Source organism: Amblyraja radiata, chromosome 35, assembly GCF_010909765.2.
Source record: "Amblyraja radiata isolate CabotCenter1 chromosome 35, sAmbRad1.1.pri, whole genome shotgun sequence".
NCBI lineage: Eukaryota > Metazoa > Chordata > Chondrichthyes > Rajiformes > Rajidae > Amblyraja > Amblyraja radiata.
In genome coordinates, this window is record NC_045990.1 from 1,179,142 (window position 1) to 1,197,525 (window position 18,384).

Sequence of the window (18,384 nt, forward strand, 5' to 3'; positions counted from 1 at the left end):
TCACTGGGCTGGATGCCCCGCACGTGACGTCACTGGGCGGGATGCCCCGCACGTGACGTCACTGGGCTGGATGCCCCGCTGCGTGGCCCCGGAAGTGCTGGTTGACATCCGGGTTGTTGTCGGGCCGGGCCGGGCGGACGGACGGACGGGTGACCCTGAGCCTGCGGCCGCCATGGGCGCTCACCTGGTGCGGAGATACGTGTTGGAGCCGGAGCTGGAGCCCGAGTTTGGGAACATCCCCAGCTTCCCGCCCGACCTGGGCTTCCCCGAGCGGCAGCCGCGCGGTGAGACCCGGCCCCGGGGACCGGGAACCGCCCGGTGGGGGAGGGGGAGGGTGGAGGGGAGGTTGAAGGTTTAGGGCAAAGATACTGACTCCTCTATAATAGACCTCCTCTATACTAGCTCCTCTATAATAGACCTCCTCTATACTAGCTCCTCTATAATAGACCTCCTCTATACTAGCTCCTCTATAATAGACCTCCTCTATACTAGCTCCTCTATAATAGACCTCCTCCATACTAGCTCCTCTATAATAGACCTCCTCCATACTAGCTCCTCTATAAGCTGGTTTAGGGGGAGGGGAAGGGAGGTGGAGGGAGGGAGGGAGGGTTGAGGTGGAGGGGAGGTTGGTTTAGGGGAGGGAGGATGGAGGGAGGGAATGGGGGGGTAGGAGAAGGGGAAGGGAGAGGGAGGGAGGGTTGAGGTGGAGGGAGGGAGGGTTGAGGTGGAGGGGAGGCTGGTTTAGGGGAGGGAGGATGGAGGGAGGGAATGGGGGGGTAGGAGAAGGGGAAGGGAGGTGGAGGGAGGGAGGGTTGAGGTGCAGGGGAGGCTGGTTTAGGGGAGGGAGGATGGGGGGGGGGGGGAGAGAGGTGGAGGTGCATTCGTTCTTTCCCCGCACAATTAATAAAGCATGGAATAATCTTCACCATAGTTACCCAACCAGATACAACTACATTTAAGGTAGCTCTTTCTTCCAAAAAACCCTTTTTTCTGGCTTGAGTCCTCCCTCCACCACATCCAGTTTAAATTCCATTTGGAATATTTTGGAGGACCAAGAAAGCAAGGGGGATGGAGGGAGGGTTGAGGTGATGGAGGGGAGGTTGGAGGTTGAGTGGAAGGAGTGTTGTGGGTTCACACAGAGAGTGGTGAATCTGTGGAATTCTCTGCCACAGAAGGTAATAATAATAATAATAAATGTTATTTATGGGCACCTTTCAAGAGTCTCAAGGACACCTAAATGTAGTTGAGGCCACAGTTCATTGGCTATATTTAAGAGGGAGTTAGATGTGGCCCTTGTGGCTAAAGGGATCAGGGGGTATGGAGAGAAGGCAGGTACAGGTTACTGAGTTGGATGATCAGCCATGATCATATTGAATGGCGGTGCAGGCTCGAAGGGCCGAATGGCCTACTCCTGCACCTATTTTCTATGTTTCTATGATGAGGGGGGAAGGTGAAGAGAGAGAGGAATAATGTAGTGAGGGGAGAGGTGTATTTGCGGAATGGATGGGGAGCAGGGTGTGTGTGGGGGGGGGGGGGGTGGCTGGGTTGTGTTGCTTTAAGCCGTTCATTTTTGTTATGTGAATATTTCTAAAATTCTGCTACTTGCTAACCGATGGGATCAGACAGTGCACAGTTCAATTTGAGTTTAGTTTATTGTCACGTGTACCGAGGTACAGTGAAAAGATGTTGTATGCTAACCGATCAACAGAAAGATAATACATGATTACAATTGACCCATACTGTGTATTATAGTACATATTTAAGAGTGTGGAGGGGTTGTAATATGTGTTTGTGGATCTGCTTTTGTGGCTAGCACACAAATAGTCACCTGGGTTATAGCCCAGTATTACCCAAAGTGGTACTACTGTCAAAATATTAGCAGGATGCAGCTATAATTAAGACCACAGGTAAAAGCAGGAGTGAGCCATATATCTTGTCATAGGCCCATCCAGATACAGGCCCTTCGGCCGACAGTGTCCACGCTGACCGCAAACCACCTATTTACATAAACCGGACATTAATCTCCCCGTGTTTTTGTCAACTTGCTCCTGATTCTACCACTCAGCGACACAGCAAGCACAATTTACAATGACCAATGAATCTACTGACCAGCATATCTGGAGCACCAAGAGGTGAAAACATGGGGTCACAAAAACGTTCAAATGTCACCTGTCCATGTTCTCCAGATGCTGTCTGACCTGCTGAGCTACTCCAGCACTTTGAACATCCTCACTTCTTGACAGGAATTAGGGGCAGATAATTAAATACTGGCCCTGTCTATGAAGCTCATGTTTCTTACGTTAATCTAGGGTTGAGGTCCTGACCACGGGGAAAATGGAGGAGGACTGGCCAAATTTTGTGCCTTCCACCACAGTGATGAATGCTGTGGTGGATGTTTGTGTTACATTTTTATTGTGTTTTTGTGTGTTCTTTTTCATTGTACCGCTGCTGGCAAATTCATTTCACTTGCACTTTATGTGCAAGTGACGAATAAAACTATTGATTGATTGTAAAAATATCAGTGTAGTGCTCTTGTGAAGTTAACGCTGTCTTATTGGTAAGATGTTGGTTGAATTCCCTGCATGGTACTGACTTTTGGCTGTGTCTGTCTCAGAGATGATTGCAACCCAAGATGAGATGAATGACGCCCAGCTGCCCCTGAGCCAGCGGGATTACTGTGCCCACCACCTGATCAAGTTTCTGAAGTGCAAGAGGGACATGTGGCCCAACTTCCTGGAGTGTAAACACGAGCGTCACGATTGGGACCAGTGTGAACACGAGGAGTAAGTATCACTGTTGTATCATGTGTTCCGTTAACCGACCGACCCACTCCTTTGGTTTAATTCCCCAACGTCACCGCCCACCCTAGCGACAAAGGCTTCCCGTTTATTATTGTCATGTGTACTGAGGTACAGTTAAATGCTTTGTTTTGCATGTTGTTTGTTCGGATCAGATAATGCTATACGTATTTACAATGGTACTTTATTTGTCAAATTCATTGTTGTGTACAGTTCAGTGGCAGAGTCACTATGCATAAGGCCTTAGACAATCAGGTCAAACTCAAGTACAATAGGTGGAGGATACAGAATGCAGAATATAGTTCTCAGCATTGTAGCGCATCAGTTCCGCAGACAATGTTTGCAGTGGGCTAGAGGTGAATCGGACAATACCCTAGATTATAGAAGGACCGTGAAGGGAGCATTTGGGAATAGTGATTGATTCACAGATGCAACAGAGATTTAAGTAGAGTGATTGTGTCAGATGATAGTACATCCTTTGGGAAGAGCACAAAAAGAATCGCCACACTCTTGCTCTGTGTCCTTGCTTCTCTCTCCATAGATGCTACCCGACCTGCTGAGTGCTTCCAGCATTTTCTGTTATCTAATATCAATGGTCAGTGATTATCCATGGGTATCTGGAGAGAGCCAGCTCTGGTCACCTGCCTGTTCACTGAAGGATTGATCCCCTCCACCAGGTCTCCTGCCCCTGATGAGCCCAGCGTTTGTTGAGGCCACTGCACCACCCTCCATGGTGGAAGAGCTGATCTGTAATTTGTTTAGAAGTTTGTACTCTGGGCCACAGGGGAGCTGTGGGAAGCAAAACAGAACGTTGGAAGACCGTTCAAGGAGCGTCTGTGGAGGCAGAGTGTAAGTTGACGTTCTGGGTTGAGTCATAGAGGGAACTGTGGGACAGTTTGCACCATCAGCTGGACTAAGCCACAGTCGCCCGCTCTGAAGGTTTACCGGACTGATGGTCAATGGTGAGAAGGGAAGTTACAGGGTTTGAAACCGAGAAAGCACTAAGTCTGTAAACCAGAAAGACAGCTGTGGAAGTATTCTGCATCAGTCATAGGAGCAGAATTGGTCCATTCGGCCCATCAAGTCTACTCTGCCATTAAATCATGGCTGAACTGCCCCCTTCTCCCCATAACCTTCAACACCCTTACCAATCAAGAACTTTTAACTGCCTGCACACAATCCAGATCACTCCACATCCATCCGCCCATCCAAGTCTCTGCTTCCACCAATCCTGCCAGCGCATTTCACGCAGTCTCAACCCCTGTACAGAAAAACTTGCCATTCACATCTCCTTTGTTTCTTTCACCTTAAAGCTATGCCCTCTGTTATTTGACCTTGAGTGTTGTTTGTGTGGCGTTTGCACGTTCTCCCCCTGACCATATGGGTTTCCTCTAGATGCGCCACATCCAAAAATGTGCGGGTTTGTAGACTAATTGCCCTCTGTAAATGGTGTGGGGAAATGTGATAGCGTAGACCTGGTCACGTGGACTCAGTGGGCGGAACCACCCGCTTCCCTGCTGAATCTTTCAATCACCAGTTGTGCTGACGCCAGGTCTAACTGAGTAACCTTGTTGTTTGCCGCAGTTACGTGATGCGCTTGAAGGAGTACGAGAGAGAGAGACGTCTGCTAACGAGGAAGAAGATGATGGAACAGAGGCAGGCAGCCTAGGTAGCACTCACAAACCAGCTATGTCCCATAACTGGTCAGGACATCCCGTCTACAGTGGAGATGGGTGATATTCTTGTACATAATTCTGTCTGTAATCAGTAAAAATGTTCTAAACCTAGCATGGTCACACCTCGTTCTTCTATTTCTCACGTACATAATTATTACATAGCAGGAAGCAAACTGTTTTTATTTTAAAAAGGTATTGTCAAGAGTCTCATGACACAGGCAGAGAAACCTGGCCGTGGATGTTAGTCGCAAAAGACAATTCAGAATTTATTTTAAAAAAGACTCGCAGCAAGTAACCCACGATAGACAAGTGAAGTTTATTGTTTACAAAGAAACAGAATTATTGCTGACAGTGCAGTTTGAAGGAATTTGTTCCTTTAATCCTTATTACTCAGGCAACTCAATAAATCACCAAAATCTAAAATTGTCTTTTGTAAGCCCAATTTCCCCCAGTAACCTGCGAATACAATTATTAACAAGACAACTATAACATTCAGCAGTGATCAGGAGGAGTAACGGAAACCTCACAATGCATTGCAATTAAACACACACACAGCAGCTAGTCACACCATCAGAACTAATAAGACTTAAAATTATGAGAAGCAGCAATTTAGTCAGTGCAAGAACCAAAAGACTCATTTCTCATGGGGCCTCAGTTAAACTAAGCCAGGAAAGTTCCCTAGTAACAATATTCTGTTTCTCTCCCCACACTAATCAGTGCAAATGTGTTTTCTTAGCAGGAGGTGGTTGCTGCCAATATTCAGTGCTGGGACTCCCTTTGGTCGTTTTGTTCAGTAGCTCCAGTACGAGGGGCTGAAACCGCTCCTCACTGATTTATCAGAAGAAATTAAAGTCTGGGGTGGAGAAGCACTGGGTTGGGGGGGGGGGAGAGGGGAGGGATGGGAGGTGTCTACCAACGACCAGGAGCTGGAACACCAGACTGACAATAATGGGATAGAACTGTTCACATCCCTGTAACTGAACCTGTTGCAAACCCCCAGTGGACTGCTCACCTTCGCCCAAACACCTCAAATGATCCAGGGAGACGGCACAATGTCTGGACCATTTGAAGGTCCCAGGTACAGCGTGGGTTAGACACCTCCCCATCAGGTCCACGCTGACGTGATTGGGAGAGGTGGTGCTTCCATTCCAGCTCCTGTTCTACTCCTGCATCTCAGGAGCCGGAGTCAGGACAGCTAGGGCTGGCAATGCCAGGTTTGCCCACTACAGGCCAGCTTGGGGTGCTGAAGGGGGTGCCATCCTTAGAAAGGAAGTCAGTGATGCCATCTCTCCTAGCCACTAACAATACGCAAGATTTGGACCCACAAAGATGGCAAATATTGCCCAGATCTCCAACTAATGTACGTTAAGTTTAGAGGTACAGCATGGAAACAGGCCATTAGACCACTGAGTACACACTGACCACCGATCACACTTTCTCATCAGCTCTGTACACACTGGGGCCAATTAACCTACAAACCCACGTGTCTGGGATGTGGGAGAAAACCTGAGCACCTGGAGGTAACCTACGCCAACACAAAGAGAACGTACAAACTCTGCCCAGCCAGCACCCAGAGTCACGATTGAACCTGCGTCTCTGGCATTGCCTATATTTGGGTTCAGGAATGGAGTTATTTCCACAGCTCGCGGGTCTCCTGGCCAAAGGAAATACACACCACAGCAATGATGAACAGGTGGGGACAGTTGCACGGTGGAGAAGGTGAGGGGTCTACTCGGCCTGGACTACAAGATTTCTTGAAGACAGATATTGCTCCATTTTATTCTCAGTTGGAGTGGTATAGTGGGTTAGTTATTGGGGACTGTGGAGAGAGGGAGTCCAAGACTCCTTGTTAGTCTCCAGTCTGTTGTAAGCAGTGGCCTCAGCATCTGTTTAACAGCAGAGGCAAAAGCACTGAGCTTTGCCCACAGTCTCCCCAGCCTGGTCAAGCACTACACATACACCAGCTGCCCAGAGGAGAGGGGGGGGGAGGGAATTAGCACAAATCTGGGCAAAGTGAGCTGCAACGTTTGCAATGGTACTGGGAATCTTGCACTCTAAGATCAAGGAGATCCTGGCTGATAATTATGAAACATGTTGGAGATCTTTGAGCATCCAAACAGGACTAGTGGGTTTAAGACTCTGAACGGCTGCTCTCTCTCAGCCCCTGCAGACTGCATGCAAGAGCAGGGCAGCTGCAGTGGTTGCTCAATCACAAGGCCGGGAGGTCAGCATACGACAGCTAGGCTTCACCACTCTGGGGAAACTTGTGATAGGTTTATTGCAGAAGGGACAGGCAGAAAGATAGAGAAGAGGAGGTGTGGGGGGGCCCACAGAAAGGCCCCTCTCCCGCCCAGACTCACAGGGGCCAGCTTCTACAAGATGAAGGGGACGATCGGCGTGCGGAGAGGCGGGTAATCGCGGAAGTCCTTCAGGTAGCTGCGGTGCTTGCTGTTTGCCCAGATCGCCATCTGGGTGAACCCAACCAACGTGAACATTGCAACTGCAAGAGAGGAAATTTAACCTGTTAGAGACACAGCCTGAGCATCCCCTGACAGCCCAAGCTGCCTGAAGCCACAGCCTCAGAGAACAGCACTGTGACACAGTGGTAGAGCTACTGCCTTACAGCACCAGAGAGCCCATCTCCATCCCAATCACCTGTGCTTTACTCCAGGGATATGTGACAAATAACATTGACTTTGACCTTCTCGTCGTGACTGCGTGGGTTTTCACCAAGTTCTTCCGTTTCCTCCCACACTCCAAAGACGTACATGTTTGCAAGTCAATTGGCTTGGTATAAATGTAAAATTGTTCCTAGTGTGTATAGAGTAGTATTAATGAGTGGGGATCGCTGGTCGATGCGGACTCAGTGGGCTGAAGGACCCGTTTTCTTGCTGTATCTAAACTAAACTGAAGAATCTCAACCCGAAAAGTCACCCATTCCTTCTCTCCAGATGCTGCCTGTCCCGCTGAGTTACTCCAGCACACAAATTAGTACATATATGAAGGAATTGCAGATGCTGGTTTAAATTGAAGATAGACACAAAAAACTGGAGTCATTCTGCTGGAGAGAAGGGATGGGTGACGTTTCAGTTCGAGACCCTCTGTAGGAGGGTCTCAACCCGAAACGCCACCCATCCTTCTATCCCACTGAGTTACTGTAGCTTTTTGTATGTAATACGAATTAGTCTTCCCTAATTGGAATATTTAGAAACAGCTATTGGCCCTAAAGGGCGGTCTATCAAGAAGGAGCTTCCCGTGAACGATCGCCCGCGGGAACGCGCTCTCACAGGTTGTGCCAGCGGCGTGGACTCACCTGGGAGACACTGCGTCATTATGGTGAAGCCGATCCAGGAGCCCACCTGTCGTCACAGGGAGAGAACAACAGTTACAATCAGTGTACAGAGGAACTGCAGACGTTGGTACATACACCGAGGATAGACACAAAGTGCTGGAGTAACTCCGCGGGTCAGGCAGCATCTCTGGAGAAAAGGATGCTTGACGTTTCGTGTCAGGTCCCTTCGCCAATCTTTTTTCTGCAGGGATACTGACTCATTGGGTTAATCCAGCACTTTCCTCAGTGTCTATCTTCAGTTACAATCAGAATCGCAGTCAACATGCACCCTGAGGGCAGGTGTAAGGATGGGTTTTACCAACAGGAGAATGAGGGGACACAGTTACAAGGGACTGACCATTTATAACTGAGGTACAGGTGATTCTCTAGCACTTTGTGTTCAGCTCACGATTCCCACACCTGCAGTCTCTAGTCTCTTGTGGCCCATTTACCTAATCCCATTTTGCAAGTTATAATTTTTTCCACCAGTCCTCTCTGGTAATGAATTTCAGACAATAACAACTTGTTGGGTGAAACGGGTCTCGCTACTTTTGTCCAAATGGACATGGACCAGCTCCGAGTGCCCAGCAGTTTTCATTCAGTGGCCATCCACAGACTTACCTCGTACGTGTAGTTCGGGCAAGACACCACGAGGAACAGCCAAGTGAAAGGGTTCTTGGTGGGGAAGGGAATCCTGCGAGTCTTGGACCCTGGAGGGGGGGGGAAGAGAGAGGAGATGTGATGTGCCCTGCACTGTCCTGGAAAACAATGGCTTGCTCACCACACCAGGGATGCTCCATCATTATGCTGCTTCAACTACTCGAGGTATCAGAACCTTGGCACAAGGCTCGGTCTTGCCTTTATCTAGCTTCTCATTTACTGACCACCAGGGGACTGGAACCATAGTCCCCCCATTGTTGAACCAACTGGATTCTCCCCGTCACCCAGAACAAGAATGGTCAACTGAATCAGTCCAGTCGACAATGCTCGCTGCAGGAGAGAGAGGCTTACATGCAGTGAAATGGCCATGGATCTGATGTATCAGGTCATAGCCATACAGGGCGGAAACAGGCCCTGCGGACCAACTAGCCATGCCGACCAAGATGTCCTATCTGCACTAGTCCCACCTGTCTGTGTTTGGCCCACATCCTTCTAAACCATTCCTCAACATGTATATTTCCAAATGTGTTTTAAATGTTGTGATAGTATCTGCCTCAACTACCTCCCCTGATAACTTGTCATATCTATCCTGATCTATCCCTTCTAACCCCATTCTCCTGCCATCTCCCCATAACCTCTGACACCCGTGCACAACAGCAAGCGTGGTCCCTTCTGACTGAAGGCAGTGCAAGTCTGCAAGTAGCACGGTAGTCAGTCACAGCACAGGGCAGCCAAAAGCTCCCACAAGCTGAGACAAGCAAGGCAAAGCAACCCGTGCCTGTGCCAATCTGGGCATGCCTAACCCAGTGCATTCAGATCTGAGAGTGGGGGAGAGAGGGAGCAAATTACATTAAATGATGCCGATATACACCAGGTGATATGTTCTTTTGGAAGTATTCCCTATTTTAAGGGAGGACCCCGCACATTTTGGGCAGCAGCTGTAACTGGCGGCACAGCGGTAGAGCTGCTGCCTCACAGCACCAGAGACCTGGGTTCAATCCTGACTACGGGTACTGTCTGTACGGAGTTTGTACGTTCTCCCCGTGACCTGCGTGGGTTTTCTCCAGGTGCTACGGTTTCTTCCCACACTCCAAAGACCGCAGAATTGTAGGTTAATTGGCTTGGTAAAATTGCAAATTCTCCTTAGTGTGGGTAGGATGGTGTTAGTGTGCGGGGATCACTGGTTGGTGTGGACTCGGTGGGCCGAAGGGTCTGTTGCCGTGCTGTATCTCTAAACTAAACTGTTATGGAAGCTGCCTGGTCCCTCAATAGTCACTGCGAGGCTCGAGTGGTGCCTGTTACTAACAGGCTGTCAACAGCCCACCTGTTCCAAGACCATACTCGGCCTGTTTGGATAAGTTAAATGCTCCAGAATCCTTGGAATCAGACTCTGAAACACTAGAGCAGGCCAGGGATTAATTATGTACAAATTATCTTTACTTAGAGCAGCAGCTGAAGTTACAAAAAGGCCAGGGGTTAAAGTTCACCTTATTTCCACGCAAGGACCTTGGACCCGTGTATCACTGATGTGTGTGTGGTGTTTGTCACCAGCCTTCTGGCCCCGTCTCATCACCTCCTCACCCCAAGAGGAAGGGGACGTTTTGTTTAGTTTAGTTTACAGATACATCATGGGAACAGAACATTCGGCCCACTGAGCCCCTACCGCCAATCGAGCACCCGTTCACGCTAGTGCTATGCTATCCCACTTTCTCATCCACTCCTGACACACTAGGGGCAACTTACAAGTTTACCGAAGCCATATAACCTACAAACCTGCACGTCTTTGGAGTGTGAGAGGAAACCGGAGCACCCGGAGAAAACCCACGCAGGTCACGGGGAGAACGTACAAACTCCACATGGACAGCACCCATGGTCAGGATGGAACCCGGGTCTCTGGTGCTGTAAGGCATCAACTCTACCGCTGCACCACCGTGTGGCCCCGCCAATGTGCATGCTGGACTATAATCAGTGTCCAGAAACTTCTCTAGACTGCCAACTAACTGTAACATGAGGAAAGTTGGGTGTGGAGGATGCGTGCACTCGCTCATCAGTCACTGCATGCAGTAAAGACAGACAGGCCGTCAGCTGACCCTCTAAAGTACATACAGCTTACCTCCTCTCAACACCTTCTACATGTCCCATAGTTTTGGTCCTCGAATTAACTATTTGCATCATCCACATATCTTGTAACTTGATCACACTTTATAAAACAGGATGTCAATTGTGCCTCCATCCATTTAACCCACAGGGGTTCACCTTACTGCTTCCATTTTCAGTTCCACGTTACTCTAACTGTAAATAAATCCATCAGTTTGACCTAGTCCTGGGATCTGAAGGGCACCTTGATCACCAGCACAGTTTAGGGGTTGGAGGTAAAAGTTTATAGATACCGCTTTGGAAACAGGCCCTTCATGTCCACGCCGACCATCGATCAGCCATACAGTCGTTCTATATTATCCCAATTTCACATCCATTCCCTCAACACAACTGACAATTTACAATTTACAGAAGCCAATTAACATACAAACCTGCACGCCTTAGGGATGTGGGAGGAAACCGGAGCTCCTGGACAAAGCCCACATAGACACAGCACCCACGTTCAACATTGAACCCGGGTCTCTGGTGCTGTGAGGTAACAGCTCTACCTCTGCCCACTGTTATAAAGAGGCTGTTCTCAACCCCCCCCCCCCCCCCCCAAAACAAAAGGTGCAGAACCAAAAATCCACACAACCAAGCTGTCAGGTGTAGATTTGACAGCATTATTTCAAAGATACGAGCACATATATTAGGCTTTTGTATTAACTAAAGCACGTTATTCCAGAAACGCATTAATCAAACACGTGTAAAAGGTGCCTGTATATTCTGTATACAAAGTACACCATATTATATACTCCCCACACAGGACTGTGGATTTGTGAGAGGGGGAAGGTCAAGGAACAGAATCGTTTACAACAACATGTTTCTGTTTGCACTACTATGGTAACTAATACAACTGATATTTTATTGTACTATTGATTAGTGTAAAATTATTTGTTGTGTTGTTGCAATATTGTGCCTCAATTGTCACGTGACAATTAAACACATTTGGCTCCTCTCTTTTTCTCTATCTTAAAATCTCTTCCTGCTCTAATAAACGATCAAGCTGAAACCCCCTTGGATCTTGCAAGACCGGATGAGTGTTTGGAATTCATCTGTGTTTTCCATATCCACTTTTGTAAATTTTATCTGCAGGGTTAATGATAACACCTTTTTTATTTCCATTCTTTGAGCCACGGTCCATAAGACCTTAAGACATAGAAGCAAAATTAGGCCATTTGGCCCATTGAGTCTGCTCCACCATTTAATCACGGTTGATCTATTTTGCACCCTCAGTCCCATTCTCCCTCTTCTCCCCATAACGTTTGATGCCCTTACTAACCAGGAATTTGAATTCATTTCTCAAAATGCCATGGTGCGATGATATAAACAGTGATATGGGTTACCAGGACATCCTCACCTGCTGGCCGAAGATTCCTCAGCGCCACATGGATTGAGAAGTTTCCGATTTGACATAACTGTAAAAAGGAAGAGAGACATTCAGTTAGAAAATGTTGTGGAGAGGGCAGGTACAGCAGTTTATTGGACATTGGGGGCAGTCTGGGCCCCACCATCCCCTGGATCAATATCAAAGTTGGACGAGGCACACGACTCACAGCACAAGAGAAGTCAACCACCAACATGCCTGAACCACCAACCACCACCTCGAAGGGCCGAATGGCCTTTCCTGCACCTATTGTCTATTAACATCCACCAGAAGAAGAAACTGGGTGTCCAGGGTAAGGATTTCATTGTTCAATATAAGGCCTGGATAGAGTCGATGTGGAGAGGATGCTTCTACTAGTAGGAGAGTCTAGGACCAAAGGCCACAATCTCAGAATTAAAGGATGTTATGTTAGGAAGGAGATAAGTAGGAATTTCTTTAGTCAGAGGGTGGTGAATCTGTGGAATTCTTTGCCATAAAAGGCTGTAGAGACTGTCAGTGGATATTTTTAAGGCAGAGATAGATAGATTCTTGATTACTATGGGTGTCAGATGTTATGGGGGAGAAGGCAGGAGAATGGGTTTAGGAGGGAGAGATAGATCAGCCATGATTAAATGGCAGAGTAGACCCGATGGGCCGAATGGCCTAATTCTGCTCCTATGACTTCTGAACTTATGAACAAGTTCGGCCGTAGGGCCTGTTTCTGAGCTGCATGACTCATAATATTTAATTGTAAATAAAACTATTTTAATATAATTTTTACAATTTAAAATTACAATGCAAATAATTGCCCAGTTTTTGTTAATATATTTTGTTTTAAACCAACATGACTCCATAGCAACTACTTAATAAATGTCAAATTGTAATTTCCATATATTGAAGGAAACTCACCAGAAATATGGCAAAAGCTATTTTCACTTGTTTATCCCCATAGGCTGAAAGAAAATAAGAAATTCATCAGATGATTCAGAAGACAAGAGCAATTGTCTATCCACAGCTCACCGCAGTTCTGCCTTTTGACAACCAAGTCATCTAAATGTAGTTGTGCAGGAAGGAACTGCAGACGCTGGTTTCAACCGAAGATAGACACAAAAAGCTGGAGTAACTCAGCGGGACAGGCAGCATCTCGGAATGGGTGGCGTTTTGGGTCGAGACGTCACCTATCCATGTTCTCCAGAGATGCTGCCTGACCCGCTGAGTTACTCCAGCACTCTGTGTCCTTCACCCAAGTGTCCATTGTTTAAGGGAGCCCAGCCAGTAAATAACAGACTGGCCCGAGACTGCCCTCACCTCACTTTCTCACACCCCCACAGTTATGAGTAGAAGAGGATTCAAGGAAAGGAAAAGACTTACCGGGCGGTGTGTAGAGAGGGTGGTTGATGTGATATGCCAGCCAGGCAGCAAACCCCCAGTAGTAGGTACAATTCTAAAGGAGGAGGAAACAAAGGGTAAGGCAGAACTCACAGACAGAATGCGGGATTAAAGGTAACACACAAAGGGCGAATGCTTAAATCAAGCCAGCCACGTACTCATTAATACGGCGACACAAGGAACTGCAGATGCTGGATTCTTGAGCAAAGCATGGAATACTGTAGTAACTCAGTGGGTAAGGCAGCCACTGGTCTGCATGGACTCAGTGGGCCGAAGGGCCTGTTTACCTCCTGTATCTCTACAGTAGCTAAAACTAAACTAAAAATGGGCATGAGTCAGTGCAGGAGAGGTGGAAAAGTAACAAGACAACTACAGGGTGATTCAGCTTATAATTACTGTGCTTTTTTAGAAGATTTGTGTATCATCACTTTGGGACTATGTCTGCCATAGATGAACAGCTGTCCAAACAGATACACGCATTGGGTTGAGCACTGGAGGGCATATACCTGCATGAGCCTGATTGGAACATATTTAAAACCATTGGCGCTGCCGAACCTTGCAATTATTGAGAAAAAACACACACAAGCAGCTCCCCTGTAATTTGTTTTAAAACCAAACTGCCTGAGGAACAGGTTGACTGATTGCGTCAATCCAAATGGCTGCATCACAGCACATATTTTGCACGTAACGTGATATCATCTGGAGGATGCACTAAAAGGAATCAGATCATATTCAGTACACATCAACAGATTTGAGCCAGATGCAATAAACTGCAGGCGCTGGGATCTTGAACAAACCACAAAAGTGCTGCAGGAACTCAGAGGCTCAGGCAGCATCTGTGGAGGAAGAAGGCAGACGATACTTCAGGTTGGGACTCTTCTTCAGACTGGAAGAGTCTTGATCTTCCACTTCCAGTGAAATGCAGGGAACATCTATCTTGTGGAGGGAACCCTGAGGCAGAGTGTTGCATCAACATCATCGCCTGAACCAAAGTGCAGTCAGTGTGGTTGCAAGCAATGTTCACTCGAGCTCACAAAGGTTAATTTGTAAAAATAATACCACAGGAAGTGCAAGATTAAATCTGACGAAAGGTGATCCATCTGAAATGTCCACTGTCTTCCACTCCCCATAACAGCGCTCGAGGAGAGCACATCCAGTCCTTACTTTAGTTTGAACAATGAGGATTGGTTATAAATGAAGTTCATATTCCCCTCAGCTCAGCAGATGGGTACCAATCTAAGGTGGCACAGTGACGCAGCGGTAGAGTTACAGCCTTACAGCGCCAGAGACCTTGGCTTCATCCTGACTATGGGTGCTGTCTGTACGGAGTTTGTACGTTCTCCCTGTGACCGCGTGGGTTATCTGAGTTCTCCACCTTCGTCCCACATTCCAAAGACGTACAGCTTTGTAGGTTAATTGGCTCCGGTAAAACTGTAAATTGTCCCTAGTGTGTGGGATAATGTCAGTGTACGGTGTGATCGCTGGTAGGCGCAGACTCGGTGGGCCAAAGGGCCTGTTTTCTCACTGTATCTCTGAAGTCTAAAAGTCTAATTTCAGCCCCCTGGCCAGGCAGGTAAACCGCTCTATACAGAAGAAAACACCCCATCTGAAGAAGGGTTTCGGCCCGAAACGTCGCCTATTTCCTTCGCTCCATAGATGCTGCTGCACCCGCTGAGTTTCCCCAGCAATTTTGTGTACCACCCCATAATACAGGGCACTTTTACCTTGAAGATGTTTCGAAGTGGCATTGTACCATGGGAGAAGCGGTGAACAAACAATGTCTCTAGCAGCCTCTTGATGTAGTGGAAGGAGTGGCAAGCAGCAGCCAGGCTGTGGAGGGAAAGCAAGAGAAGGGTTCAACTCAATGGATGCCCACCACATAACATTGCAAACCATCACAGCATTACTCAGCAACACTGGTACGCAGCTGGGGTCACTCATTGTAACAAAAACATGCATCACAGAACAGTCACTGTAACTCACATACAATCCCCTGAGCTCTTCAGTCACAGAGACTTACAGCATGGAAACAGGCTTTCCGCCCAACGCCCACACCAGCCAACATGTCCCATCTACACTAGTTCCACATTCCTGCTTTTGGCCCATATCCCTCGAAACCTGTACTATCCATGTACCTGTCTAAATGTTTGTTAAACGTTACGATAGTACCGGCCTCAACTACCTCCTCCAGCAGCTCATTCCATATACCTACCACCCTTTGCATGAAAAAGTTACCCCTCAGGTTCCTATTAAATCTCCCCCACCCCTTAAACCTATGTCTAGTTCATGATTCCACAATTCTGGGCACTCTTTGCGTCTACCCGATCTACTCCTCTCATGATTTTGTACACAAGTAATAGCCTAAAAGCAACTAGAAATCCAATGAATCCTTTACCAGTTCACAAAGAAACCTATCAATTTTTGGTATAATGGTCTCGTTCTAAGTTCAGCAAACCCCACCCATCTTTTTAATACCTTTTCCTTCCTTTTTTAACGCCCTCCAAATATGGAGACATTTATTGTGGCCATTAGATCTCTACTGCCTGGTAATAATGAAGAACAGTCATGACCAAAAAATGTCACCCATCCATGTTCTCCATAGAAGGTGCCTAACCCGCTGTGTTCACGAAGGTAGTGAACCTTCCACAACTGCTGAAGTCCATTGCGGGTTTGAATTATTTAAACCTTGGTGAATGATAATAGATTGGTCCCAGTAATTTGCCAACATTTAACTTACTGCACAACCGAATGTGGACTTGAGGTGAAAGCATATTTCGGACCATAGATAAAGGGCAGCCGGAAATAGAAGAGCAGGTAAATGAGCAGAGGTCCAGCGTATTCAGTGAGAAACACCTGCAGAGAAACAACAAGGCACATCACATGTTGAGCTGTTGCATTCTAGCACCCGCCTACACATCTCGGGAAAATGTAGAATGGCCAATTACCCTCCCACCCGCATGTTATTGGGATATGGGCGGAAAGTGAAGTACCCACGGCTAACTCAAGGGGTTTAGTTTAGAGATACAGCAGGGACACAGGCCCTTCGGCCCACCGTGTCCGCACCGACCAGTGATCCTCGCACATTAACACAAGCCTACACACACTAGGGTTATGCCTACTATACAAACCCAAGCCAATTAACCTACAAACCTGTACATATTTGGAGTGTGAGAGGAAACCAGAGCACCCGGAGAAACCTACACATTCACGGGGAGAACGTAAAACTCTGTATAGACAGCACCCGTAGTCAGGATTGAACCCGGATCTCTGGCACTGTAATGCAGCAACTCTACCGCTGTGCTGCCATGGTAAAGCATTGTTTGGTGTCAGTCCTGGCACAGTGGTCTCTGAGGAGGAAAGTTGGGATTATCTTTCACCTCGGAGCAGAACACATAAACCAGACTAGCTCCAGTCCAATACCACAATGTTGGGAGTGCAGTAGTTTGAATAAGCTGTTAGACAAAAGGGTCCATCTGCACTTTCTGGTGATGAATCAGTTACTAGATTCACAGAGTCATGCAGCACAAAACATTTGTGACTGAAGCACGGATGTTATTAAAAACTTACCGTGACCCACCCGATCTGAGCACCAAGGTCTCTGAAGTAAAGAGTAGCTGTCGTACCAACAGGGAGATTCTGCAAGATTTCTTCGTCCCTCAGTGACTTGCCTTCTGCAATATTGAACAAGAGAGATAACTCAGTTTCATTGCCCCAACCAAACTGCTCCCTCTCAGTTCCCCGCATAACATAATAAAGCTCAGGGAAGAGGCCATTGATCAACCTTCTCCACCTCTTCTACAAGTAGATGGCTTAAACCAGGGTGGAAATACCAAAGACTAGAGGGCATAGCTTTAAAACATAGAAAATAAGTGCAGGAGGAGGCCATTCGGCCCTTCGAGCCAGCACCGCCTTTAATTGTGATCATGGTTGATCGTCCCCTATCAATAACCCGTGCCTGCCTTCTCCCCATATCCCTTGACTCCACTAGCCCCTAGAGCTCTATCTAACTCTCTCTTAAAACCATCCAGTGATTTGGCCTCCACTGCCCTCTGTGGCAGAGAATTCCACAAATTCACAACTCTCTGGGTGAAAAAGTTTCTTCTCACCTCAGTCTTAAATGGCCTCCCCTTTATTCTAAGAGTGAGAGGGGCAATGTTTAAAGGAGACGTGCGGGGAAAATTAGTTTTTCTTGACACAGATGGTGTCTGGAATGTGCTGTCAGGTGGTGGAACCAGATACAATAACGGCATTTATGGGGCTTTTGGATAGGCACGTGCAGGGAACAGAGGGAGATGGATCAGGTGCAGGCAGATAAACTCAGTTTATCTTGGCATCATATTCAGCAGAGACATTGTGGGCCAAAGGGCCTGTTCTATGCTTTATGTTCTATCATTCGACCTCCCCCACTGTCCAGCTGTTTTACATCAGTATTTTGTCAAACACTGCTACAAAGTTGGAAAATGGGTCAGTGATGTGACAGGTCTGGAGGCTGCTCCTGAATCCTGGCTGACTGCACCAGTTTCTCCCCCCACCCCCCACAAGTCATTTCACTATCTTCACAGTTTGCAACTGTGTATGGACAATCTGCCTGTCAGGGAACCTCCTCGCTCGAGGTCATCTGTTGATGCCCGTGTTTTTTCTCCCTCACTCCCACTGTAGTCAATCTGAAGAAATGTCACCCATCTATTTTCTCCAGTGATGTTGCCTGACCAGTTGAGTTACTTCAGCACTCTGGGTCTATCTCTGGACAATGGGTTCTTTGCCCTGCCCATTTCCTATAGCTTGTGCTTTGATTCAATTAGCCCCTGGGGATTGTCGGAGAAATAGAAGGGCCCGTCCCACTTGGGTGGAATTTGCGCGTCATTTACGCGACATCATTTATGCATCACGACGCGACATCATTTACGCGTGACACGCGCAGGGCGTGCATTAAGCGCGCATGGTGAGACGTGCGTGCTGCGCAAATGTCGCCCAAGTGGGACAGGCCCTTAAGGCTGCAGCTGTGAAAGTGTTGAAAACCCTCTGCTG

General features: G+C 47.5%; 2 protein-coding genes and 1 long non-coding RNA gene across 3 annotated transcripts in view; 2 read left to right on the top strand and 1 right to left on the bottom strand.

The window, feature by feature from the left end:
* Positions 1-91: 91 nt before the first annotated feature.
* ndufb7 (NADH:ubiquinone oxidoreductase subunit B7) lies at positions 92-4,586 on the top strand. Its single transcript, XM_033012223.1, has 3 exons — positions 92-284; positions 2,615-2,783; positions 4,383-4,586. Exons 1-3 carry the CDS (start codon positions 173-175, stop codon positions 4,465-4,467), a joined length of 366 nt encoding a protein of 121 aa, XP_032868114.1. The 5' UTR covers positions 92-172; the 3' UTR covers positions 4,468-4,586.
* LOC116966074 lies at positions 2,790-4,110 on the top strand. Its single transcript, XR_004409893.1, has 2 exons — positions 2,790-3,737; positions 3,774-4,110. It is a non-coding gene; the product is annotated as an uncharacterized LOC116966074 (long non-coding RNA).
* Positions 4,587-4,771: 185 nt separating the features above from the next.
* tecr (trans-2,3-enoyl-CoA reductase) overlaps positions 4,772-18,384 on the bottom strand; it is a 29,169-nt gene continuing 15,556 nt past the window's right edge. Inside the window, exons 5-13 of the mRNA XM_033012222.1 lie at positions 16,924-17,027; positions 16,094-16,209; positions 15,081-15,186; positions 13,339-13,411; positions 12,877-12,920; positions 11,962-12,019; positions 8,427-8,515; positions 7,788-7,833; positions 4,772-6,974 (exon numbers count right to left, since the gene is read on the bottom strand). Of these exons, the coding sequence (XP_032868113.1) occupies positions 6,847-6,974; positions 7,788-7,833; positions 8,427-8,515; positions 11,962-12,019; positions 12,877-12,920; positions 13,339-13,411; positions 15,081-15,186; positions 16,094-16,209; positions 16,924-17,027 (764 nt within the window). The 3' untranslated portion in view covers positions 4,772-6,846. The remainder of the gene's footprint in view (positions 6,975-7,787; positions 7,834-8,426; positions 8,516-11,961; positions 12,020-12,876; positions 12,921-13,338; positions 13,412-15,080; positions 15,187-16,093; positions 16,210-16,923; positions 17,028-18,384) is intronic.

Bases quoted from the DNA above. Each gene is read 5' to 3' on its own strand.
- ndufb7 (XM_033012223.1), top strand. From the start codon at position 173: ATGGGCGCTCACCTGGTGCGGAGATACGTGTTGGAGCCGGAGCTGGAG. The intron at 285-2,614 runs GTGAGACCCGGC...TGTCTGTCTCAG, and splicing joins CCCCGAGCGGCAGCCGCGCG to AGATGATTGCAACCCAAGAT. The intron at 2,784-4,382 runs GTAAGTATCACT...TGTTTGCCGCAG, and splicing joins GACCAGTGTGAACACGAGGA to TTACGTGATGCGCTTGAAGG.